The sequence below is a fragment of the Anomalospiza imberbis genome, chromosome 3, assembly GCF_031753505.1.
Source record: "Anomalospiza imberbis isolate Cuckoo-Finch-1a 21T00152 chromosome 3, ASM3175350v1, whole genome shotgun sequence".
Taxonomy (NCBI): Eukaryota; Metazoa; Chordata; class Aves; order Passeriformes; family Viduidae; genus Anomalospiza; species Anomalospiza imberbis.
Genome location: NC_089683.1, coordinates 79,499,170 through 79,524,200, shown reverse-complemented (window position 1 = coordinate 79,524,200; position 25,031 = coordinate 79,499,170). Strand labels below are relative to the sequence as shown.

Below are 25,031 nucleotides of genomic sequence, written 5' to 3'. Positions count from 1 at the left end.
TTTTGTCACTCTTAGGCTTCAAATCTCACTTACTAAAAATTGCATTTTAGTAACAAAAAGACAAAGCATTGAATATAAACTGTCTGTCTGAATTATTCAGGATTATCTGGAAAAATTAATTGATACCGAGAGAATAATGAATGTCCAAAGAGTATTCTTTTTGATAATTTCCACTTTTCTTTGCCTATTTTGTAAAATTTACAGAAAAATCCTTTTCTTATAACAAATGTAAATTATTGAAGGTATTATGGAATAATTAATAATATAAATACCCAGGTGGACTTGAAATACTGCATACTGCATAATTACAGGTTTTTTAAGCTTCAACTAAAGAATTAAAAATACCTTATCTTTTTCATATTTTTAAAGTTGTGTCTCAGAATTGTTATATTGAGAATGAATACCCACAGAACTTTAAGATTTAGAAGAGTACATTTGTGTAGTTTGTGTTCATTCCAAAAGGTTCTCTATAAAACATACGCTCTAACCAAATTGCATCACTTAAGCTGAATCAAGGACCACTCTTTCTTGTATAAGTGAAAACAAACAAAAAAACCAAAACAAAGCAAAGAAACAAAAACCCCACCAAAGTCTCTCTGTAATTTGAGAGATAATAAAATGTTATTAACAAACTAATGTGTTGGAACTTTGATCTGCTGAAAGTAATATTGGATGACCAAGGAAAGGAAGGTGATTCTAGATGCTTTTGCCCTGCCTTGATGCTGGATATAAACACAGAGTTGTGTAGAGAACATGGACTTTTTTGCATCACACTGCCAGCTGTTCTGAGTCTCTTTCATGTAATTCAAGGGAACTGCATATTGTTGTCCTCTTCCTGATTACCTGCTCAAGTTCTTGAGACAATATCAATGGTTTTATCCTCATAAAATCTACTACAAAGACTAGTATGTCAACAGGAGTAGAACACCACTCTAGTCTCGGTCTGATCACAAGATCCAGCTGAAAGCTGAGAAAAACATTTCCAAAATGCATATCAGTATGGTGACAGTGCTACACTTCCCCAAGATGGACTGTAGCTGAGACAGAGGGTGAAAAAACTGTATACAGCCTGTACAATAGTCACAAGAGTGATCTGCTTGCTGTTTGCAAATTTGAAAATGAAAAGCCACCTGTAGAAGCAAATCAACAGGGCAGTAAAGAACACCTTTTTAGTTCTACTCTGCATGGCTGTTAAGAGTTAAGCAGACACAGCATTACAGCAAATATTTCTTTTTATTATTAAGTATGAATAACAGCTTCACTGCCAAGAGGTAGCAAGAGCCCTGTTGCAGTGTATCTGGTAGAATTCAAAGATGAGCTTGTGAGAGTTGATTACCTTTTTTTTTCAAACTTCTAACCTAAATTCTTTGTATCTTCTTTTCTTAAGAAAAAAAAATAATAATAAAAAAGTGAAGAGAGAGAAAAAAAACAGACAGGCTCTCAAGAGAATACATTAATTATATTAAACCTTACAAAGTCTTCATAAATAAACTCACTATCATGAGTTAATGCATGCTATAACCCACCTACGTGCTCTAGAACCTAGTTACTGTGGGGACAGGTTATAAAAGGCTGTAATCAGCAGTGGGGGCTAGACCAACTAGCTAGGAAAGGAGATAGGAATGATTGCTTTAACATAATCCCAAAAATAAGGCATTTCCTAGAAAGGGGGTCTGCTTCAGCTCAAAAGCCATGATGACCTGAACACTGAAAGAAGAACACTTCTGATTTAGAAAGGATGGCATAATAGACTGTTGACATTAATCCCATATATATTACGAGGGAAGGACTGGAAGAATTATACTGATACTGTCTTGTGGTTGGTTTTATTTTTTTATCGTTAGGAAGTGATAGAATTTGAAATATCTAGGAAACTGCTAATATATTGCAAGTTCCTACCAATGGTAGGATGCTATTCCCCATAACTACATCCAACCATCTATCTCCCTGGTTTGAGAAAAATTTTCTTGTCTGCCTGTTCTCTAGAAGTCTGAACTAATCAAACAATCCTCCTTCCCATATTTCTTATTGCTGAGACTTCTTTGCTCCTCAGGGCTTGTTTCTTCTCACCATCCTTTTTCATGTGAAATGGTAATTTGTGAGGCAGAAATGTTTTGAGAAGTAGGAGATGCTGTGTTCTCTTCCTGACTGCATCACTGCCTCTGATACCAGCAAGTCATCTTACCTTCCTGCTTGTTTCCTTAACTCCCATCCAAGTGTCTGAAGTTAAGACTCCAAGTGCACACTTGAACAGATATGTGCTGTTCAAAGCACTGGGTATACAACTATGTTCATTTGCTTCTTGCAGCCAAGCCTGACCAGGAAATCTACTAAACATGTCTTCCTGCAGACCGAAAGAAAAGGCGTATGACCTTGCATGATGTTGAGTATCTCCTAATGTCAGATGGGTGTATTAACATTTGCTGAAGCCTACAACAAAATCCAGACTTGCAACATCTCTCAGGGTACTTAGCAATTTACAATATGAATCACCATATTTCTTATGATGTACAGGAAAAAAACTCCAGGGATTAGCAAATAGATATTGCTAATATATTGAAATCAGCCATGGAAGGCCAATTTGTATCATGATATGAATAATAAAATATTAACAGAAAAAAAAATCTCAGTTATGAATAAGTAAGACCTAAATATCCTTGGAAAAAGCCAGTTATCTGTGGGGGCTTGCCCTAAGATGTTACAAAAACTAACACAGACTAAACAATTGTTATAAATGCTGACCTATACTACCTTGTTCTCTCACTGTAAGTATACCCCAGTAACTTTAGACATATGGACTTTGCAAATGGTATCTAAGCTGTACATGGTTCTAACCAAGATATTAAAAAGCTGAGCAGATAGACTGTCTGCTAACTATCCACCAAGAGAAATAAAGAAGCTCAAACAAGTTATAGAAATACACATTTAGTCTAGGAAAATGTCTCTGTTTTTCTGTCATAAGCAACATTATCTTCCTAGGATTAATGGATGAACTAGCCATATCTGATTCCCTCAACATACTTGGTAGATACCAGAAGACAAACTTCTTAATTTGGCATACATGAAGTTGCTGTAATCAGAATAGCTTTTCACATTGTCCTAAACATTTTTGCTAACCCACATCATCATCCACAGAAACTGAGAAGGTGATTATAGAATTGAAGGGAATCGAGTCAGTAGGGATAGATGGCTTTTACAGACAGTTATATTTATCAGAATTAAAATCTAGAAAGAGCTAGAAAAAATACTGGAAGTTTGCTGTGATTTCTTGGAATAAAAGCTTCTATGCAGCACCAAAAATAGGTTAATTTGATAAGTAGGTAATAGGACAGGTTGAGATTGTTGTAACAACCTCTGGCATTTCTGAGTTCTAGCCAGAATAATACACAATGGTGCAAAAGTTATAGAAACATTGTCAGGAAACTCACAGGGAGAAAATACAGCCCTCTTGCCATAAAGCAGGATCAGCTATAATTGCCTTTCAATCAACTGCCGATGGCTTGTCAGATTGTAAGTCCAGAGACACGTGAAAGGCTCCGCATGAGCCAGCTCATATCCATGAGAAGGAGAGTTGTGTTGGCAAGACACCGACACACTGGTGTGCTCCACACCTGCCAGGTCCCCACCCTCTGCAGTCACCACTGTCACCAGATCTCTCTTTTCCCCATGTCATTCTCATGGAGTGATCCCATAGACCATCTTGCATTCATCCTATACTTCCTGGGGTTTGAGGTAGAGTTGAGTTTCAGGTGTTTTTTTCTTTCCCTTTTCAGCATTTGACTGAGCTGAAAACCCGAGGACAAGCTATTTTGCCCCTATTTGAATCAGTCATTTGAAGAGTTTAAAGCTCAGACAAGTTTTGATGAGTTTGAACTGAAGTAGAAAGTATTACAGCTGGGCCCTGACTTACCAAGGTAACGGCTACCCACCAGTTTTGTCTGTACCCACCAGCTTCTGACCTCCTGCTTTTCCTTCAAGAGCTCAAAACTGTGTTCCGAATAGGAAGTACCTTGACTAGAATGCTATGAACTTTCCATGGACCTGCTAAGCCAGAGGATTAGCTATGACAAACCCTAGTTCATATCCAGTGTATCCCTGATCCTATTTGATTTCCTCTATTTCATACTGCAGTTATTGAAACATGGCAGATTGCAGTGAAATAAACACAGTATTTTCAGATTTATATTCTAACATTTTAAATCTTATCAGTATGCAGCACTATGAAGAGGATTGTGGATGCTGATCTAATCCACCTACTTTTCTGGTGGCCAGATTTTCTGTAATAAAAATGCAAATAATCCCTAGAATGACATACCAGTTTAAAATACTTATACTTTTCTTCTGTAAACTGACAACAAATTGTCTTTCCTTGCTAAGTATGCTTATTTGTTAAGAATATTTTCTTCATGCTAAAGAAGCTAAATCAAACATGACCTTGAGTGTGATCAATTTAAATACAACACTGCGTTTCCAGACATAGTAGTTATTTCTCCCAGTATGTTTCCGGTACATATCCTTAAATAGATATTGACTCCCTAGTTCCTTAATTTTGCAATTTTAAAGTTATATATTCTAGCTTGTTAAGGTCTGAAAAAATCCTTGGGTTGAATTCACAGTTTCAGTGACTTAAGTGCAATGTGAAGAATACACATGTAAATGGCCAATCCCATTCATTTATAGCTTATTTATTTAAAATTTGTATTAATATATAGCTTCTAAATTTGAGAAAAAATATTCACAACTAAATTAGTCATGCAACTGTATTTTAAAGTTGCTTATGCAGTTGCTCTGAGGCCATTAAAAAAAGCAGATACTTTTACTTCTATGTTCCACATGAGGAATCAAAGATGTATTAAGAAAAAGCTGCATACCTGCTTGTTAGGTATTCCAGACTTAAATTTTGAACTACTGAGCTGTCCCAAGCTAAGGATTCAACTGAGAGGAAAAACTTGCAGGGCTAAAAAGCACCCCAGAGACTTACTGATGGGATATTTATTTGTTATGAAATGGTTCAAAACAATTCATACACAGATTGTTTGTATTAAAATGAACTCTTCTATTCACTTTCTTAATTTCCCACCATTTTCCATTTAGAGGTTTTGAAACACCTTGCAGCTACTAATGTAATAAGCCCATGATATTTCTGTGAAGATAAGAGAAATTATTCTCATGAGGTTTAGACTGATTCAGCACTGCTTGTATTAGTGGCAGGTTTCATCTTGATCTTTTTCTTTTCTGGTAGTAGAGATTGCTCACGTGTATAATCTGTTTACAGACGAGTTTATGTCAAGAGACTGCTACAAAGGAGACGTAAGTGATCTTAACAAACTAAAAAATGAAAAAAGAAATTTAATGTGCAACAAAGACACAATGAGGTACAGAATAGAAACAAAACATTTGTGTAGAAAATAAATACAACTTTGGTATAAAAAACACCAATGTTCCCAAATTCAGAAATATATAGGCAGTAACCAGCATATATCAGCACAACGGAAACAGCCTTTTGAATTGAAATTAGGGCATTTTGATATTTTATTTTGTGTTGGGGTAGGGGGATATTTTTTATTTTTGATTGTATAAATGTCTTCAACATATAATAAAAATGAAATCATTTCCGTTATCACTATTGCAAATTTCAGACTTACAGGAAATTTACACTGAACATGTATTTTTCACATGGGGAGATTTACCAGGAGGAAGAGTAGTGAGTACAGAACTGAGGAATTAGTGAAGGGGATGGTAGTTTTCTCATATCACTGTGTGGATTCACAAAAGCTCCGCATTCCATGATGACCAAGAAAGCTATACAGCTCCTCTCAATTACTGCTGCAACTTCATTTGGCTTCAATACAACACTAACATTACAGGAGAACAAGCCCAGAAAATTTCAGGTCCTACAGCCTGTTTATCAGAATGCTTTTCTTCCTCCCACAGTTGTATTAAGCAGTATTTACTAACAGGTTTCTAGGGAAAATAAGAAGCTGGATTTCACTTCAGTAGCTGAATCCACTTACTCCTAAGCTATTTGGATCAGTAGAAGCCTTGATTTATTAAGCAGGTAGGAGCAGGGATAAGTGAATTTCCCATCTTCCAGATGGATCCACTGCTTCTTGCTGGGGAAAGCAGGGATATTCACTTTCCCTTGTAAAGTCATCAGGTATCAGATTTGCTGATTTCCAAGGAGTACCTTATTGTCCCTGTGGACTCTTCTCATGTTTGGGCAAGAGAATTCTCTACCTTTCCTGTTGAATCTGTGCCACTGTGCAATGAAGTATTTTGATTCCTGGGGCCAGAAGAGAGAAACACAAGCATAAGCATGAACAATTTGTGACTTGGATCTAAAGGGCAAGACCTAAGGAGACAAGAAGCCTGAATTTTGGTCCTTATTCCATACATATCTCTGTATTTTCCTCTCTTACATGCAGCTATCACAGGATAAACAGTGCATGAATCAGGGTACTAATCCTGTTCACAGCTGAAGCCTCTCTCACTTGGCAGTTAACTCAAAAGTTTGCTCTCATTTTCTCAGGGCCCTACAACATTCTTATCTAAGCTGTCCATAGCTTTCCTCATCATCTGTTTTTGTACTGCTTCTAGAGCTTCTTTGTTCATTCCCACACAAGCAAACAGGCACAGTAGGTCTAGTGAATTCTTTGTGTGTTGAATATACTGTACATCAGTACAGTACATGACGGGTAGGTATGGCATGTCTGGGAAATATTGAACTGCCTGAGCATGCAATCCAACATGTCTGGGATTTCCATGCTGGCTATGTACATAAGTCCTGGAAAAATACCTACGTATTTTTCATAGACCAGTTCATTTTTTCACATGAAGGGATTAATACATTGTAATCAGTTCACTTTTCATCTTTTGATAAACTAAGCCTATTAAATTCAAGCCTCTGACCATGTATTGTATGGTGCAGCATCCTCCCTAGCACTAAAATCACTGTTGTGATTCCTTTCTGCACAATCTCAGGTTTGTGAACAGTGTTTTAAAAATACAGTCACAGAAACTGTATGTCTCATTCAAAAAGCAATCTCAGCGATGCTATACATGGAAGGCAAAATCCCTTCATGCGTCTCGCCAGTAAAATACATGACCAAAAGGCAGTGTTTCCAGGTTGTAGGAAAACGTAGGTTTTTACAAACTACTCTCATCCAAGTCACAGCGGGTTTTTTTGTGGAATTTTCTGGTGAATCAAAAGTACTCTGACCCCTGCAGGTGCTTCGGCAAATTGACACGAGAGGGCTGAGGATGAGGGCAGGAAGAATTTGCATTTTTGAGGAAATGGCACAAAACTTCTTATTTGGTGTGTCACTTCACCATGGAATATCGTTCATCTGCATAACATTCAAAGTTTGAGGCCTTGTCTAATATGAACTTCAGGGTGCTTTCCTGACCTAATGCTTCCCAGAATTCAGAAACATACAATGGTTTTGGTTGTCCTCAAATGTATACACTGGGTTTGTTTATACCAAAACATATTGCATTTAGCAAGACCAGCTTGTAATTTACTTTCTAAATCTCTTTTAAAAATCACAGTATTTCTTCAAATACTCTTGTCCAGTAAATTGCTGTTTGTCCATTCGTTGTTGAGATATGTCAGCTGAATGGCCCTAATCCATTTAAGGTATGCTGCATCAACTGTTTTATTGCAATAATGGGGTTTCACTGAGAAACAGACCAATGTCTTGCAAACTATTGAGACTAATAAAAACATTGTAGCTCTTGAAAAATACCTCCTGCCTTTTAGTTTAAGTTCTGAATGGATCACAATACAGCCTGATATTCTGCTACAGTAAAACCATTTTTTTTTAATAGACAAATATGGAAATGCTTTATTTTTGACATCATGTTACATGGTTGCACTGTTTCTATTACCAGTGGGCCTGTTCTAGCAATAGGGAATCTTTGCTATAGTAGGTATTTAGGCTGGAGTCAACAACAGTGAATTACAGTGCTTTTAAAACTCACTTAAAAGGTATGCCATCACTGACAAAGCTTTACACTATAGTGTCGTCTCTTCCTGGTGGGAACTCTGCATTGCCAGTTTGGAGCTTTGCTCTTCCATAGCAACCCCTCTGCTGACATGAGAACTGGTTGTGCCCAAATGAACATGTGTGTGGGACTAGAGAAACTGTAGGAACCATGTCTTGGTCTCTCTGTAATAATCTCTATTAAAGTTCCAGACCCTCCTTCCCAAACTGCTGGCACCGGTACACGCAGTTCAAGTCTTCTCAGGCTCAGCACCCTGCAGCTGACAAAACCCACTTGCGTTGCCAGTAGCTTAATAATCTAAATGACCCCAGTTCTGGGCATTCCTGACCGCGGGATCCATCGTTCCCAGAGCTGCCATCGCACCTTGGGCTGGGCAGGACACTCTAGTGGCAGGTCCCGCTCTGAAATTCTAACGAGGGGCTACCCTGTGCGGCCAGCTACCTCCAGTTTCCTGCCGTCTCCTCCGCCCGGTCGCTGCCGCCCGCAGACAAAGCAGCATTTTGACCTTCGGCAACACCGTTCCTCTCGGTTTCCCTCCCGCCGCCCCCTCACCCGGAGGGCAGGCACCTCCGGCCAGCCGCACTCCGCCGGAGCGAGTGCCGCGCCGAGCGCTGCCGCCTGCCGGCCTTGCAGGGCCAGGGCCACCGCCACAGCGCCGCCGCACCTCCCGCCGCCGCCCCGGGCCGTCCTTGGCCCGCGCAGCCCCAGCGGACCGGGCGGCGGCAGGGCCGCGGCTGCCCGGCCGGCTCTGGGCGGTGACGGCAGCCGTTCGGTAGGGAAGACCGGCCGGTAGAAGACTGGCCGGTAGCCGCGGGCGCCTTTTGCCCGTGTGCCGGCGAAGAGCACCAGGCGGCCCGGGGTCGGCTTTTGGTGCCGAGGTCGGCGGGCGAGCGGCGGTACCGCCGCTTGTTTATGAGCGGGCAGAGGAGCGGCCCGGGATAGCGCTGCGCCGCCGCCAGAGCGGGACAGCCCCTCCCGCCCTCGCGGAGCAGGTCCGCCAAAGCTTCCCCGCAGCCGCGGGGCACCTGGGCGCGCCCGGGAGCCCGGCTGCGGGAACGGAACGGGGCGGGGCGGGGAGCGACCGGTTCTCCTCTCCCGTGGAGAGAGGGGCTAAGCGGGCGCGGAGCCGCTCCCCGTCCCGGATCCCCGCGCCCCTCAAGGGAGAAGGCAGAGGAAGAGGAGGAGGCTCTCGCCACCACGGCTGGGAACGGCGAGGCCCCATTTACGGCGCCCCGCAGCATCGCCCTGCTGGGGCTGCGCCCTTTGCGGGGCCCTCTCCCTCCCCGCCCCCGGTGTCCCCCGGGCCGCCGCCAGCCCGTCCCCGCGGTCTGGCGCCGCCGCCCCGCTCCGCGCCCAGAGCCCCGGGAGGGGGAGGGGAGGTGCAGGGGGAGGCGGAGGCGGCGGCCGCTGTGGGGCCCAGGCTGCTCCTCGCCTCCGCTGCGCCTCTTCCAGCCCCAGGATCTGGGGCTGGGGGGGCGCGGGAGGAAAGGGGGCGGGCCAGCCCCGGCGGTGCCCAATGAGAGAGGCGCGGACGGGCACTTGGGGCGGTGCGGAGGCGATCGTCGCCCAATGGGGGCAGGGCAGAGGGCGCACTTGGAGCGGGGCGAGAGGGAGGCAGGAGGCGAGTCGGGGCTCGGGACGCGAGGGGGACACAGCCAGCAGCCGTCGCCGCCGCGCGCGCAGCCGCTCGCACGCACGGCGCCGCGGAACTGGGAGCCGGCGGGCGAGGGACGGACGGGCTGAGGGACGCCGCTTCCCGGAGGGGGCAGCGGGCGGAGCCGCCGCCCGGAGGAGAAGTTTGGCTGAAGCCGCCGCCGCCGAGAGAGGAAACTTTCCTCGGGGGGCCGGAGGCGGGGGCGACGGGAAGGAGCCGCGGCACGCTCGGGTCCGCCGCCCGGCGAGGGGGCTTCCGAGAGGCTCCCCCCGGCCCAGGCCGGGCTGCGGCGGCTGGGATGTACCTGGCAGCGGTCTCGGCGGGGAGGAGACGCCCGGGCGGAGACGGCGGCTGGCACCTGGCGGCCGCGGGGTGGCTGTTCCTGCTGGCCCTGCTGCTGGGCGAGTCGGGGACGCGTGCTCTCGTCTGCTTACCCTGCGACGAATCCAAATGCGAAGAACCGAAGAGCTGCCCCGGTAGCATCGTGCTGGGGATCTGCGGTTGCTGTTTCATGTGCGCTCGGCAGCGGAACGAGAGCTGCGGGGGAGTCTATGGACTGCACGGAGCTTGCGACCGGGGCTTGCGCTGTGTCATCCGACCGCCGCTCAACGGAGACTCCATCACCGAGTACGAAGTGGGCGTCTGCGAAGGTGAGAGGCGGCGGGACACCCTCCATCCCTCCATCCCTCCATCCATCCCCTGGGGTGGGAGTACCCGATGGGCGGCGGGAAAGGAAGGAGGGCGCACCTAAGACGTCTTAGGCGCCGGTGCGCCTTCCTTCCCTTCCAGCCCGCCCGCCTGTCCCATCTGCGAGCGTGTCTTCTAACCTTCCCTGCTTAAAAAACCCCACAAGCTCCTACTTAGAAGTTTTGCCCTTAATTTTCGTACCCTAAACTTTAGGGTTCTACTAATTCTCCGTAGCGTGTCACTCGCGTCACAAGCTGATAGCTTGTATCAGCTACTGATGCCGAGCTGAAATTCCTTGATAAAAGACTCGGGAAGAGTTTGGCAGATGGAGATCGGCGGAGGTCAGTCGTGCACACATGATGCCTGTTCTGGATTCCCTCCTGTGTAAAGAAACAACGAAGATTGATCATCTGTTATAAAGTTTTGTTTCCTGTTCCTGTCACTTAATATCTCTCTGCGTGTCCTGCTCGGCATATAACGATAAGGGGTGACTTTCCCTGCTGGAGCATCAAGGGGGGTAAATACTCAGGTAGAACTCTGCTCTCAAAGTCTCTTCAGCTTCCTGCCGTCTTGTGAGGTGATGAATTGGTATGAAATGCAAAAGGACTTCACCCCCCTTCAGTTTTTTATCTATCAGAATTCCTAAGAATTTTTTTTTAATGTTTTATTAATTAATGAAAGGCCAGAGACAAAATTTTAGTCTCTCTTTCTCTTGTACCTCCAACTGCCTTTTCCCTCAAATTGAGGGAAAACATGGCGCTGTAAAGAGATTACAAGTAAGCAGTAGTTTGGGATATGTATAAACGTATATGTGATTCGGAACGGGAGCTTCGACAATTCTGGAAAAGGAGATGCAGGCGGTTTCCTCTCGGCGGGTAGAGGGCAGTAGAAAGTCCAGAGAGATGGTGAGGCAGCATCTGTCCAAAAAACTTGCATTTAAAATGATGCACTATTTTAAGAAAGCGAAACCCGGTCATTTTTAGTGGGCAGATGACCTTTGTCCTGGCGCTCATTATTAGTTTAAGATTCCATTTGCCTCCGTAACAAATAAATTGCAAACCGCAGCAGAACAGGGCAGTGTGTCCCGCCTGTGCTACAACCAATGCTGTCAGCCTCGGGAGGTGATGCTTGGGTAGGATGAGCTCTAGATTAAAAGCTCAATTGTTAAACATTTTTAAATGGCCCTAAACTATTTTGAAGACCTTGATTGAGACTATGTTGCTGAATACGTACATTGCTGTAGTGTCTTTATTTTTAATATGTATTGGAAAAGTTTTTGTAAATGGAAAATTGCAAGCCAAGGTACTTAGAAAACTTACCTGGTTTTACGGGAGTTTCTCTTGTCATGTGTTTTTGAGTAAAAGCTTAAACATAGCTTCTCCCCCTCTCAATGGTTAAAGGAACTAAGAGCCTACAGTCATTAAAAGCCTTAATGTTCCAGTTTCCTTACTGTATCACAGTATGGACATCTCTGGCAGTTTAGGAGTATTTCATTCCTTTGAAGTGATGCAATCTGTACGTTGCTGTAGTTCAACTCATAACACGTCCCATCTACTGTTGAAAATAGTATGAAGCATTTGTTGGCAAGATTGTGTTTCAATTAATGTTGTGGTTAGAAACTAGTTCCAGCTGTCCCTATAGGAATAGTCCTAGGGGAGGGAGATAATGATCTATTAACTATAACTAAGGGAGATAACTTTCCTATTTAATTTTCTTATTCTAATTTATCTATTTAATTTTCATTCTCATAAATGAAAAGGAACCAAGCTGAACTGTCAGCCTAATAAATAGTCCTGGAATACCTATTACTGAATTGTCAGGAAACTACCTCATTCTGAGGAGCAGAGGTAATATGTTGTTCTTCATGGTGCATGTTTTGCACAAGAGGTGTCAGCAAGGATAAAAGGGTACTGATTGTACTGCCTGTGATCGCTAATATGAGGTTGAATAGCTCTGTTTTTTTGATTGTGATGACCTAAACAGTTGTTCAATTTACAGGCACACATGCAACAGGCTAGGCTGGTGATGCCTGATGTGAGTAGTAGTGTTAAGCCATGCCTTTATCCGTTAGCAGAATAAAGGCTGCACTTTTTTTGTTGTCTTGCACATTGGGAGTGCAAAGCCTTTCCTTCCCCAGTCCAGGGAGGAGGAAATAGAAGTGTCTTACAGAACTGTGTGAGTAGAAATTCATGTTTTTACTCTCCTTCCTGTCTCTAGTCTTTTCCTTCATTGCAGTTTTTTACACTGAAATGACCCCTACTGGCTACAGTTATAAGCATGGTTTTTTGTATCATTTTTGAAGCTTCAACCCTGTCTTATTTCAGACTATCAGCATATGCTAGGCTGCAGAAGACTTTGAGAGCTGGAATAGCAACAGGTAGAAATACTTGTCTGCTAACTTGTTTTTAGCATTTAATGCACTTGACATGAATGAGTTCTGTAACACCTGACAGAGAAGTCTCTGTGGCATCTGTTGCTGGTAGCTTCTCCTTCTGAAATTACAAAGAGTATTCTTTGTTAAAGCAATGGTTATAAATGAAATCTGTTGCTGATCCTGAAGGTTTTTTCCTTTATCATTCTAAAAGTTGAAGGAAGTTCTTGTTCATCTCACCACCTTAACTATTCACATCTCTAAGCGGTTCTAACGTTCCATTTGTGTTGTTATTCTGAAGTGAGTAAATGCCTTTCCTGAATGAAGTTGTATTCTTACTAAGTAATAATTCTGAGGTCCTAGTGCTGGTAGCTACACCTCCTAAATGGCATTCTTGAGAGACTTTGCACACCTCCAGCCTCTGTTGACTTTACAACATCCTTTACAGGGATTTGCTGGATTCGTTCTATGAGGTGTTGAGAGCCTACACCCCCTTCCAAAGACTCTTAAGGTTGAGAAATTTTAAATGCAAATCAGGAACTGTCCATACTCTCTACCTTTAAAGGTAGTCCTGGAGCCACCACTGAATTGGACTGAAGTTGTCCCAAAGCACCTTAACTTTGGCTTCCGTAGCTGGGCAGGGCTCTGGCTTTCCAGGGGATTGGAGAGCCTTGAAAAAGCTCTGCCAAAGAAGTTAGGTTAATCTGTGAAGGCATTTCTTGAGATGACTCTTTTGTCTGCTTCCCCAGTTTCTGGTGCTATTAGATGAAGAGGCCTAGATTGCTTTGCTAAACTCGTCAAAGTCATGACAGTAGCAAATAATATAACACTGAAAATGACTGGAAATTATTTTTAACTTTATTTTTAATTATTTTTTTAAAAAACATACATTTTTGTGATACATTTGAAATGCATACTTAACAAAACTGCTAGTCTGAAGGTGTTCTTAGTCTCTTTTTAGAATATATTTCCATATTAATTAGCCTCTAGGTAGACATTGAAAGAAGGTATCACTGTGCCACTAGTTTACCAATAATATCTGTTACATTGTTTGGTTTTGGTTTGTTGGTTTGGTTTTAGTGGGGTTTGGTGTGTTTTTTGTTTTAGTTGTTAACTGGGTCTTTTTTTTTTTTTTTTTTTTTGTGGGAGAGGTACAGTTATTGCTGTATTCTTTTTGCTTACCGCCTAGTGCATAACTTCTGAACTGAAGTTGCCTTGGGACCAGGAGAAGGTTGCTGTAGCAGATTTTAGGCAAGTATTGGGAAGTATGCATGTTAATCTCCTAGGATGATGGCAGAAGCTTTCCTTACTGTGGCTAGTCCTAGTCTCATTTACTGAACTGCATCTTTTGGGAATTTGGAGCATTACAGTCTGTCTTAGTCCTTGCTGAGGCAAGTTGGGAGAGCTTGGATAGGTCCATTGTCTTCTCCCCACTAGTTTGCCTAGCTTTCCTCCCTGAGAAACATATAAGGGCACAGTGTGCAGTGTGCAACTGAAGCTTAGTGAAACTGGAACTGATGAAAATTTAAACCTTGAAAGCCTAGCTTTTTCATTTTCAAAATTCTGAAGAGGAAAGCCAAGCTTGTTTTTTTTTGTTTTGTTCAAGCACTGGTTTATGTGTGTGCTAGTGCAGTTCTTCCCTGCTTTAGTGAAGTAAGAACAACTTGCCTGCAGGCTTGATAGTATTTTTTTATCATTAGTAACTTTGGTAGCTAGTACCCTTTGGAAAAACTTGTTTTCAGTCCTGTCCTGGACACAAAGCCCTCCCCTTGGTGCTCTATCTCCAGACTGCTATACTACATGCTTGGCTTCTTGCTTGTGATGCAGTCCAGACCCCTAAAGATCAGGCAGTATTTTGCTTTCTGTACAAGTTACTGAAGTTCAAGTAGTCTGGAAAGTTGCATGTGGGTAACCCAGTTGTTTACATCTGTTTGGACTGGAGCAGTGCTGCCCAGATACTTTTTGTTTGGTTGGGTTTTTTTATTTGTTATGTAGTGAATGGCTGGGGAAATGACCAAGTGGTTCTGATGTCCATGTGTGTGCAGAGAACTTTTTTCAGTAATATCAAGTGTTAGAACTGATGATCTAGTTGGGGACTTCATCAGTATTAAGTGGTGTACCAATGGCTGTTGGTTTGAAGACAGTCAAAGTTCTTTGTTAAAGGCTGTCAGCAATCCAGACTATCAGGGAGACAAACAGAAAATTATTTATGTTGTCAAGAATAGAAAACTATTAGAAAAACTACTTAGGCTGTGAAACTAGAATGAGAAGTAGTTCTTTGGTGAATTTTCAGCTTCTCATATGCTAGTCTTGATCAAATTTAACAATCCCCTTCTCCTACTCCTCCTCCCTGCTGCCCCCAAAAACACTTACTAGGAGGATGCTGACTCCTTAAGCACACATGGGATAATTTATAAGCTATTTCTGCTCTGTATTCCATCAATGCTGAAATTTCAACATCATTAAGAACATGTAACTCTGAGTGTGGCATGGAATTTGAATTGGATCAGGTGCTTATTTGACTTGGAAATGGTTTCCTCTCTGTTTCTGGGCATCATGTTTTGATTTTAAAAATGACTTGGTTCCAGTATTTCAGCAAAAATGAAATGGAAATGTCTAACAGTTATGATGTAGGAATTAGTAGGATTTTGCTGTTGTGGATCAACACGATAAGTTTAAAACTAGAAGTCTCACTGTGGGTAGGCTGGATTACTGAGTTATTTAACTTTAGTAAGAGGAATATTCTCTTTTTATTTATTTTTAGTTTTTAAAACTTTGCATGAGCATCCTTTGCTTATGTGATTTTTTCTACACAGAATGTGATTCTTTCACCAGGTTGCCCAAAATCATGGTGCTTGTAAAGATATTTTTTACTTTTTTTAATTTTTAAGCTACCTTTGAACTTGCCCCTAGGCATCTTTGCTGGTTTAAGCACCCTCTAGCTAATTCAAGGATTCTTGCATAATTTAACTTCTTGCCTGGTACTTAGTCAACCAAAATGTCATTTCACTGACAGGCATATCATGGAATAATTAACCCATTAATATGGTTCAAAAATGCTGTCCTTTTCCCCTCCTTACTTTGTGTCCCCCCCCCCCTTAAGGATTCTTCATCTCAATATGTTTATAGGATCTTGCAGACAGAACCAAATGTTTCTGTTTTAATGGATTAAATACTTTGTAGAGGTGACCTATTAAGTATCTCTTGTGACTTATAAACTGCTTTTCATTTGAGAATGCATTTAATCCACAGGGAATGTAAACTTGGAAATCATGAACTCAGGGTTTTGCCTGAGACTTTGAGTGACACCAGTTGTGTCTGACTGTACTGGAATTTGGAAAATGACTGATACTGACACAGAAAGCTTATGTATATGGAGAAATTTACCAACATGGAGAAACTTACCAACATAAACTAAGATGGGAAAATAAGTTCGCATAGATTAAATTCCACATAAGCATACTGATTAAAAACAGTCCCTGGGGGAGCTCTTGTCTAAACAGACTAGTTTAGCCTTGTTTTGGGGAAGTAAGCCGTCCTAATGTTTTGAGAAGAATGGAAGCAGTTCACACCTTTACCAGAGGCAAAATTCAGTCCCCAGCAGCTTTCACTGTGTGTACTGGGTACTTAACTTGAGAATCTGCAAATCATGCTAACACCACCTTGTGGGTCATGATTGTGCAAGTCTTTATTAAGACTGGATAAGAAAACAAACTGGGGATTGAAGGGTTATGGGTAGGAGGAAGAGCACTGACTGGCTCATAGGCATGCATCAACTCCCATGTTCTTATTCATTTCCTAAACTTTAAGCCTTATATAGCCAGTGTTGGGCTTCAGTTGTTGGTTGGAGTTTGTTTGGATGGGCTTGGATTGGGTGGTGTTTTGGTTTTTTTGTTTTTTTTTTAATTGGTGAAAAATCTAGCAAGTGTAGTGTTTCTGAATCCAAGAGAGCCTATTCTGTTGGGTCATTTATCCTTGAAATTAATTAAATTTCAGTGTTTTGCTAGAGGCTGTGTTGTATTCTCCTCAAGATTTTTTCAGAAAGGCTGGATATGTGTGTGGAGGCATTTCTTCCCCTGACTGATGGGTTGTTGATAAAAAACTGGGGTCATACTGATAATGGTGTTACATGCACTGATGTAACCTGTGCTGCTTTCACAACAGAAATGCTGAACTTGATGTCTATCTCTAAGTTAGGTTTTAGGAAACTAAAAGAAGACTTAAGGGTAATTCTAAATCCCCCTTGAGGCTTGAGTTTTTTCTGTAGTCTTTTCCTGTAGACTAAGAGATGGGGTGAAATCCCTCTGAAATATGTTGTAATGATGGTGTTCAGTGGTGCTGTAATAATGACTGGGGGGAAAGTGGCAAAATATTTAGGGTATCAGATTTCTTGCAATAGTGTGGACTGTTCTTGGTATAGATTGCTTTACTCATGGCCCCATTCCAGAATTTGTCTTTGACAAAACTTTGCCTATTCCTGTCAGCTTTGCCTCTGCCTAGCAGCTTCAGCAAGCTGCCAGCCAACTACTTGTTTGCAGTGAAGCTGATGCGTGCTGCTGTACATGCAGGCTTCTGAAGCATGTGGGTACAGAGCGCAGCTTGGAAAAAAAATTTGGAATTTCAGACTGCTTTGGAAAATGGTTATGAAGCTTTGGCCCTTTTCTGAGGCTTTAGCAATTATTTTTGCTATGAGTTTTCTAGAGCTAGAGGAAAAATCTGCTATGACAGCTGAAACACCGCTGTCCATGCTCGTTCTAATCAGGGGAGTACTGGCAGAGGCTTTTTCTGACCAATTAAATCCTGGGACACAGTGCAGTATTTTCAGTCAGCTATTTACGAACAAGACATGTTTCTGGTCTTCGGATTAAGATAATTTGCTTGTAAGTATTTTTCTCAGGTGTGTAAATGTGAAACTCATAATTTATTATTTCAGACCATCTTTGGGGAAGGTGGTTTTTGGAAGTACCATTTACTTTTGCTGTGGGGAGCCCTAAGAGTGAAATAAAAAAACAAAAGGAAAAACACATTCCTCCCCATCCCTCCCTCCTTCCATTCCCCCTCCCCCACATGCCCCTAAAAAAAGGCAGAGGAGGGGTACCTGGAGAAGTAAAATATTCCAGACAGTGTGAGGAAAACTTCAAAACTTGCAGTAGTTGTCCATGTCACATGCTTCACTTAACATTTCCGTTTATCTCCTTGCCTTCCTCAAGGCTTCTGTAGGATTTCTGATTCACTGCAAAGCAGTTCTGTTTAAATACTTTCTGCATTCCTTAGTATGAAATAACTGTCTTCAGACACAAGAAGAGCTGCTGCAATGAAGATCTTTCTCACTACACTGGGGATTTGATCACCTGAGATACATGCTAAGATAAAGCAGGCAGTCAGGTTGGAGACAAGCATTACATGCATGTGTTTCTGAGGTATCTAAATGTTGTGGTACGGTTCTGCTTTCTAGCTTTGACTAGAAATTTTCTCAGGAAGCTGCAAAACCCTTTTGTACTGCTGCACATTCCACATGAAGATTTGATCTTGGAAAATGAACCATTCCAAGATGTGGAAAAAAATGCTTTCTCACAAAACTCTCAGCTGTGTGTCTTACCATAAAAATTTCTGCCAGCTCTAGTCCTTGATTCATGACTTCAGTGGAGGAATAAGTTGCAAGAGGGGAAAGGGTTGAAGCCAGTGTATGAGCTCAAACTCACTTCAAGGCTAGTCTTTCCTTCTGCTGCTTTTCAAGGTCTGGCGCTGGGTTTCAAGCATTCTTTAGTGGTAATTAGTCATTTCTATTGTTCAGCTCCTCCAAAACATGAATTTCCTTTCCATCATTCTTTTTTCCTGTTCAAAGAGAAGTGAGAGTCTACTGGCAAGAAGCATTTCCTTTTTTTATTTTCGCAAGTTAGAATCCTTTCAGAGTCTCATACTGTCTTAATGAATACCACTGATTTGAAAATGCTCTTGTGTATACCAGTGTGCTGGAGGGCTGGGGCTCAGACCTTGGGTCTAGTTTCATGGAGGAGTTTCTGAAAGGTTACTCCCCTCTACCTCCCAGTTCTCAGAGGGCAGTACGCGTGTCAATAAGGATTGCTTCTCTCTTGTCTTCAAATGCAGATTTAAAAAGATACTAGAGTCTGTAAGATGTGACTTGGACAGTTTCACTTCCAGGTTGTCAATGTATTTTTTTGCTCTTTTCAGCTAAGAGCTACCTGGGATGCTTCAAAAAAAAGGCGGAAGTAGCAGAGTAACATGCTGCAGTTAAATGTAAATTATGGGAGTTGACTCAATCCACTCCAGTTAAATTACAGTCCAAAGGGTAGGGTGGTAAACATAAGATTATTATGGGCCAAATGCTTGTGTATTTGTTTTCAACAGTGGTACTTCAGTGATCATTTCAGTGTGTTTCTTGCAGTTTTGAGGTGATGCATTATCTAAACTGTGAAGGTGAACAGCATAGCATTCTCCAAACAATAGCTGATATTCATTAAATGTCCAAAAAGAAAGAGAAGGGTTGGGGCACAAAACAGAAGTTTCTGTGGCAGGCAGAAGGAATTGAGAACTTGAAGGAAGGGAAAGCAAAACTTTAAGCAATGGAGAAGCAGTCTCTGAAAAGGTCTTTCCTTGTACTTTTAGCTTGCACCTGTTTTGAGATGATACTTTGCGAATGGGGAATAATAAATAACAAATGTAACCATAGTGAGGTAGTGTGTGTCTTGAAAGTAAGGCTTAGAGTGAGTTAGTTTCTCAGTAGCATGCTTTTCTAAAAACACAGGCAGTTCTTCAGGCAAATAAGATGAATGCTTCAACTGTGACCACCATGCCTTGCATGGTGCTGTGTTGTGAGTGCTGGTATGTAGCATTTAGTATGGAAGAAGTGATGGAATGCTGCTTACCAGAGACATATTTCACAGACTATTTCCCAGACTAGACCTGTTTAAGGACCTCTTGTTCAACTTGTTAATACCTTAATCCGCTTCCCTAATTTAGGTGCGTGCTATGACAGGACCTGGGAATTCAGCAACCCAGAGCAGTATGTGAATTTTTAGCAAGCTGAAACATTTGCTTTGCAGAAAATAAGTGATTATATGAATGGTAGAAGAGAAAAGGAAAAAAGTTTGAGATTAATCTGAAGTCTCCCTTCCTGTGGCTTCCTTTTGGTATGAAAGCACAGTTGGAAGAATTAAAAGGTACTATGTCTAAGACTTAACTTTGATCTCAGTAAATGCAGAACTACTTTATTATCTGAAACTTTATTATCTGGAACTTGCCTGAATGAGTTGGAAAGAGTGGGGAATTGCATGCAGATAGAAATTATTTGAAAGAGAAATGACTTTGAAGCTGTAGTTATGAGCCTGCTGGGAGCATTTGAACTGCTTTGAGGCTTGTGTGCAAAAGGTGTTTGAGTGACTGTATAACAAGACTCCACTGACAACTCAGGATATGTAAAAAGTGCAGCCCTTTGATTTTTTTGCCCTTACCTGATCATGCCAGCACAATGAGGTGGTGAAAATCACAGCTAAACAAAGATCAGTTTGGATGAAAACTAGTAGTTTACTTGGGCTTCTTTTCATTTGCATTGCTTAAAAAAACTCTGGAATGTTAAGTACACACTTAATTTTTGTATTTTTAGGTGTCCTAGAAGTAGCTAGGGGATAGGATGTGCATACCACGGTGTGAGGCATAGATTCTTATATTTGGGGTTTGTTGGCCCTGCTTACAGAGAAATAAAGCTTTCACAAATTAGTACATTTCAGTTTTTGTTCGCATCATCCAGATTTAAGAGGTAGGCATAAAAAAGAGTCTTCTGAAAAGGAAGCCACAGAGGTCAAGCAGAGCATGCAGGAAAAGGTGTACAGCCTGGAATAGTTTGTGGACTGTCCCAGGTCCCAAATCACTGGTGTGTACAAGTTTATTTTTGGAATGGTCCCCAGGACATGATGATCTTTGTGAGTAATAGAGGCTAGGTTATATGTTTTGTACAAGATATCATTCCCTTATCAGTTAAAATATTGCTGACCTCTAAAGGTGCAAACATGCTGGACCAGTGTTTATCTGCATCAAGGAGAGCACTAGATGTCTTTGCATCAAGTATCCAAAGCTTGAAACTGAAAGTGAAAGGCTGGGTTCATCCCTTTAGCTCATGAATACTTTCATATGGTTGTACCTTCCATTCCAAAGAATTTTGTTCTGCCTCTATTGATGTGACTTTTGAGAGTTTATTCTAAGTGGCAAACAATTATTCATCTAACAGGACTTTGAAATTCTGTTCATAAAAAGACTAAATCAGCTAGGAAAAGGAGTCAGTCTTTAGTCTGCATGAAAAATTATGGTAGACTTGGCACTGATTTACTGAACTAAAATAAGCTCTTGCTACATGTTTGCTTCTTCATTGATGGAAATCTTGTTTCTAAATAAACTTGTGTGGAAGGCAGGCTGGTAGAAGATGTGCAGGCTAAAATTGGATTTGCATTCTTCCTGTCTGAATGTAACTTTTTTCTTTTATCACCAAGTAATGAAAAATAAGTACCTTGTTTGAAGATTCAACATGCTAGAAGTATAGTCTGAACAAGTATTACTGAGGGATTTCTTGTCTCATTAAGACTTTAATGGTTACTGAGCTAATTTTTGAGGTGTGTGGCAGTGAAGACTTGAGGTGCACCTACTATTGGGCCATGTGCTTCCTGTGTACCTCCTTTTCTGGAAACTTATGAGAGCTGGCAGATGTGGTACCAACCACTAAGCTGTCCTGGAAATCCATGTGTGTAGTGCCACACTGTGCAGTGCATGTGCATCGAGGTATTCTGCCATGGGTAAGGGACGAGTCTGCTTTCTGTGCTAGCTGGGTCCCACCTTAGGTGGGGTGGGCAGCTCTTGTGTGACAGGATCCTGCTGATTTCTCTGCCTGGAGAAGATCTAGTGCTGAATTACCACAAGGCAAAGCAGGACAAATGTACCAAAATGGTTTGCTCGAGAAGCAGCAGAGCATAGCCATCTGTGTGTCCTTCCAGTCTGCATTGCACTGGCCTGGGAGCATGGGGCTGAGACACGCTGCCTCTGGGCTCCTGTCTTGCACCCAGGAGTACAGAAGGAATGCTCCTGTCACAAACAGGGAGCAACACAAACGCTTTAAGGCTGCTGGGCTGGTGTGGATGAAGCTGTGGTCCTTGCTGTTGAAGAGTTTCAAACAGTGAGTCTTGGACCATAGGTGTAACTTTTGTTCTTGTTGTTACATGGATTACTGCTGTGACTTCTAAAATACAAATTGTCCAGGCTCTATTCCGGCTTCTCAAAAACAGGATGTATTATTGTTATTATTGTTCTCCAAATTCTCAGGGTTTTTTGGTTTTGTTTTTTTTTTTTTTCTTCTGTATGCATGGCCTCATTACAAAGAGAGTGTCCCAAGCATTACAGGAGAGGCATCTTCCTTTGAAAGAATTTTATATCATTTCTCTTCAGGAACTTCTGCACTTCCTGTGACTTTCATTGATACAGTTGCTGTATTGGATGATTGGTTAAGCTAAGAAAAAAAATTACTTTCTTGGGGTTAGTGACTACTCTTCCTTTGCTATTTTTATGGAGAAGAGCCATGAAGTTCCCATGGAAGTTCCCATCCTCACATCTAAAATGTACTTTGTTGTTTATCAGTGCTTTTTTTGTCAGCAGGCTGCTTTGCCAGCTCGTAATAGAAAGCAAGGAGGGAGAAATATACTGGTGAGAATCTGCTATGGCACTTCCTGTAGCTCATACACAGTTGTATTTCTCCCTGGTTGTACAGGGAGAAATATACTGGTGAGAATCTGCTATGGCACTTCCTGTAGCTCATACACAGTATTGAATTGGTAAACAGCTCTTTCTAAATATTTTTTTTTCCCAAAACAGGAAAAACTTCAGGTTGGCGGATATTCTGCATATTTCTGTGAGTGGAAAGAATTTACTTGTCAGCCTCAGCATGTGTGTATATACTGTTATTTGCTGTTAGTTTTTAGGCTTCTGTTGAGCATCAGACTACTGAATGACAGTTTTGTATTGGCTGTGGCCTCTCATACTGGAGGACAGCCTCTGATAACCCTAACAAGATGAAACCCACCATGCATACCTGGGAGATACTTTAACTTTTTTTGAAGTGTTTCTTGGCAGGATCTATATTAGAAACTTGCTTGTTGATAATAAATAAAAATTGAGGTGAGCTACTTAGAATGCACAGTGTGAGTGCTGCTCTTGAAAGTAAGGATATAAAGATTAAAAATATCTATTTTTTTCCTTTTGTCATTAGTAGAAGTTGGTGGACTCAGTGCAACTATTTTGTAGCACTTAATTTTCCAAGCTTGTCTGTCTGTAAAACATTTGGTGTTCTGTAGTGAAGAATACTTAGTGCCTAGTTTATTTTCTTCAGTCTTGCTTAAAAAAGTATGTTATAGGACAAGGGGGAATGGTTTAAAACTGAATGAGAATAGGCTTAGATTTGATTTTGGGAAGAAATTCTTTACTGTGAGGGTGGTGAGGCACTGGAATAGGTAGCCCAGAGAAGTTGTAGATGCCCTGGAAGTGTTCAAGGCCAGGCTGGATGGAGCTTTGAGCAGCTTGGTCCAGTGGAAGGTGTCCCTGTCCATGGAGGGGGGGTTGGAACAGGATGATCTTGAAGGTCTCTTCAAATCCATTTTTCTATCTTGATTAATCTTCTGGCTTTATTAATTTTCTGACTTGGTGAGATTTTGCTGTGTGTGCACTTGACCTAAGGAAACTGAGATATTGTAGGACTGGTAATCTTTTGGAATTCTGGATTGACTGGATTCGTATTTCTTTCTGGAGGGAAAAAAATCTTGTTGCATGTGGCTTCCCAAAAGGAAATTGGGCAGTTACAACTGGACCACCAGTTACACACATTTGACAGGACTGATTCAAAAGAAACAAAGTTATTTGAGCAGAAGTATTCATCCTGGCCCCTCTATCCCTAGACCCTTGACAGCAAGGAGTGCAACGTGCTTGATCAGTTCTCCAAGAATATGTATGGTAATTCAGGACTGCTGGAAAACTCATTTTTGGTCATATAATGGAATCAGAGGTCTGGCATCTTGCAGCTATTCTGTAATAAAAAGTTATCTCCATGGAGTGAATTCTATGTGATTCATTTTTAATCATCCTTTAAAATACTCTTTCTGACTCAATTTTAACTTCTGTATCAGCTGCAGATTCTGTACAATGCTCTCACTTCCATTATAAATATAACTTCAACTATCTGCAAAAGTTATTTTTGTTAGAATAGCACTCAATTTTACTACAGCTATGCGTTTTCCTGACGTGACATAGTTTCATACAGATGGAAGTAAACAATGCCAGTTGCTTTAGCAAAATGGGCAGTAGAACAGCTGCAAGACATGGTATTTGGCAAATCCCACTGTTTGGATTAGTCTGTTATTTTTTTAGTCTGTTATCTTCTGTTTAGCACTGTGTTGAACTTCAAGTGAATTGCACCCAACTCCAGAGCAGCTGAAAATTACGTACTGCAACTGATATCCAATAGTAAGCAAGTTTGTTTGTTTATTTTAGATGAAAACTGGGATGATGATCAGCTTCTTGGATTTGAACCGTGCAATGAAAACCTTATAACTGGTTGTAACATAATCAATGGGAAGTGCGAATGTGACACCATTCGGACCTGTAATAATCCATTTGAGTTTCCAAGCCGGGATACTTGTCTGTCGGCCTTAAAAAGGATTGAAGGTAAGCTCTTGTCTTCAGTGTTTCAGAGGTAGTAATTTTTTTCTGTGGAGTTGATGAAAAACTAGAGTATAGTGTATATGTTTAAGGATGACATGTGTAGTTTCAGGTACCTCTGGTCTTCTACATGTCAGAAAACAGGTGTATGTTTTAGAGGAAGATAGTACCTCATAAGCTTATTATTCCAAATGCTTAAGTTTAAGATGGGGAAAACCATGCTTTGTGTGCTATTATGTTTGCAGATTTTAAGGCTAAACAGTTCTGTTTATAGTTTGTGGTAGCTACCTTTGCTTATCTTCAGCTGCAAAGCAGTGTGGAATACTCTTTAGATGTGTTGATGTGACTGAATCATAAATAAACACATGAAACACAGACATGGATTTTAAGAGTAAAGATATAGTAAAGGAGTAGTTACTGAATGCATGAATTGCTATTTTAAGTTTACAAAATGTTACATTACCTTACTGCTCATATTTTACAGTTCCTCTGTTCCTTTGATTATATTTGTATTAGGCCCCATATGTTTATGCTTATGCATACATCCATATTTGTTTTGCTTTTTTTATTTTTGTTGTTTATGACTAAACTGGAAGTGAGTTGGCT

The 25,031-nt window shown here is 41.6% G+C and overlaps 1 protein-coding gene and 1 long non-coding RNA gene across 7 annotated transcripts in view; both read left to right on the top strand.

The window, feature by feature from the left end:
- LOC137471211 (uncharacterized) overlaps nt 1-7,685 on the top strand; it is a 462,192-nt gene extending 454,507 nt beyond the window's left edge. The window contains exons 3-5 of one of the 4 annotated variants that reach the window (XR_010997466.1): nt 3,774-3,914; nt 6,982-7,138; nt 7,228-7,685. This is a non-coding gene — a long non-coding RNA (uncharacterized lncRNA). Of the gene's footprint in view, nt 1-3,509; nt 3,915-3,947; nt 7,139-7,227 lie in introns of those variants that run through there. The other 3 variants (XR_010997465.1, XR_010997464.1, XR_010997463.1) reach the window with 3 other exon arrangements.
- Nucleotides 7,686-9,580: 1,895 nt separating this feature from the next.
- Nucleotides 9,581-25,031, top strand: part of CRIM1 (cysteine rich transmembrane BMP regulator 1) — a 173,758-nt gene continuing 158,307 nt past the window's right edge. For 2 of the 3 annotated variants that reach the window (XM_068185332.1, XM_068185331.1), the window contains exons 1-2: nt 9,581-10,308; nt 24,258-24,431. In XM_068185332.1, coding sequence (XP_068041433.1) covers nt 9,957-10,308; nt 24,258-24,431 — 526 coding nt within the window. In that variant the 5' untranslated portion in view covers nt 9,581-9,956. Of the gene's footprint in view, nt 10,309-24,257; nt 24,432-25,031 lie in introns of those variants that run through there. The other variant, XM_068185334.1, reaches the window with a different exon arrangement.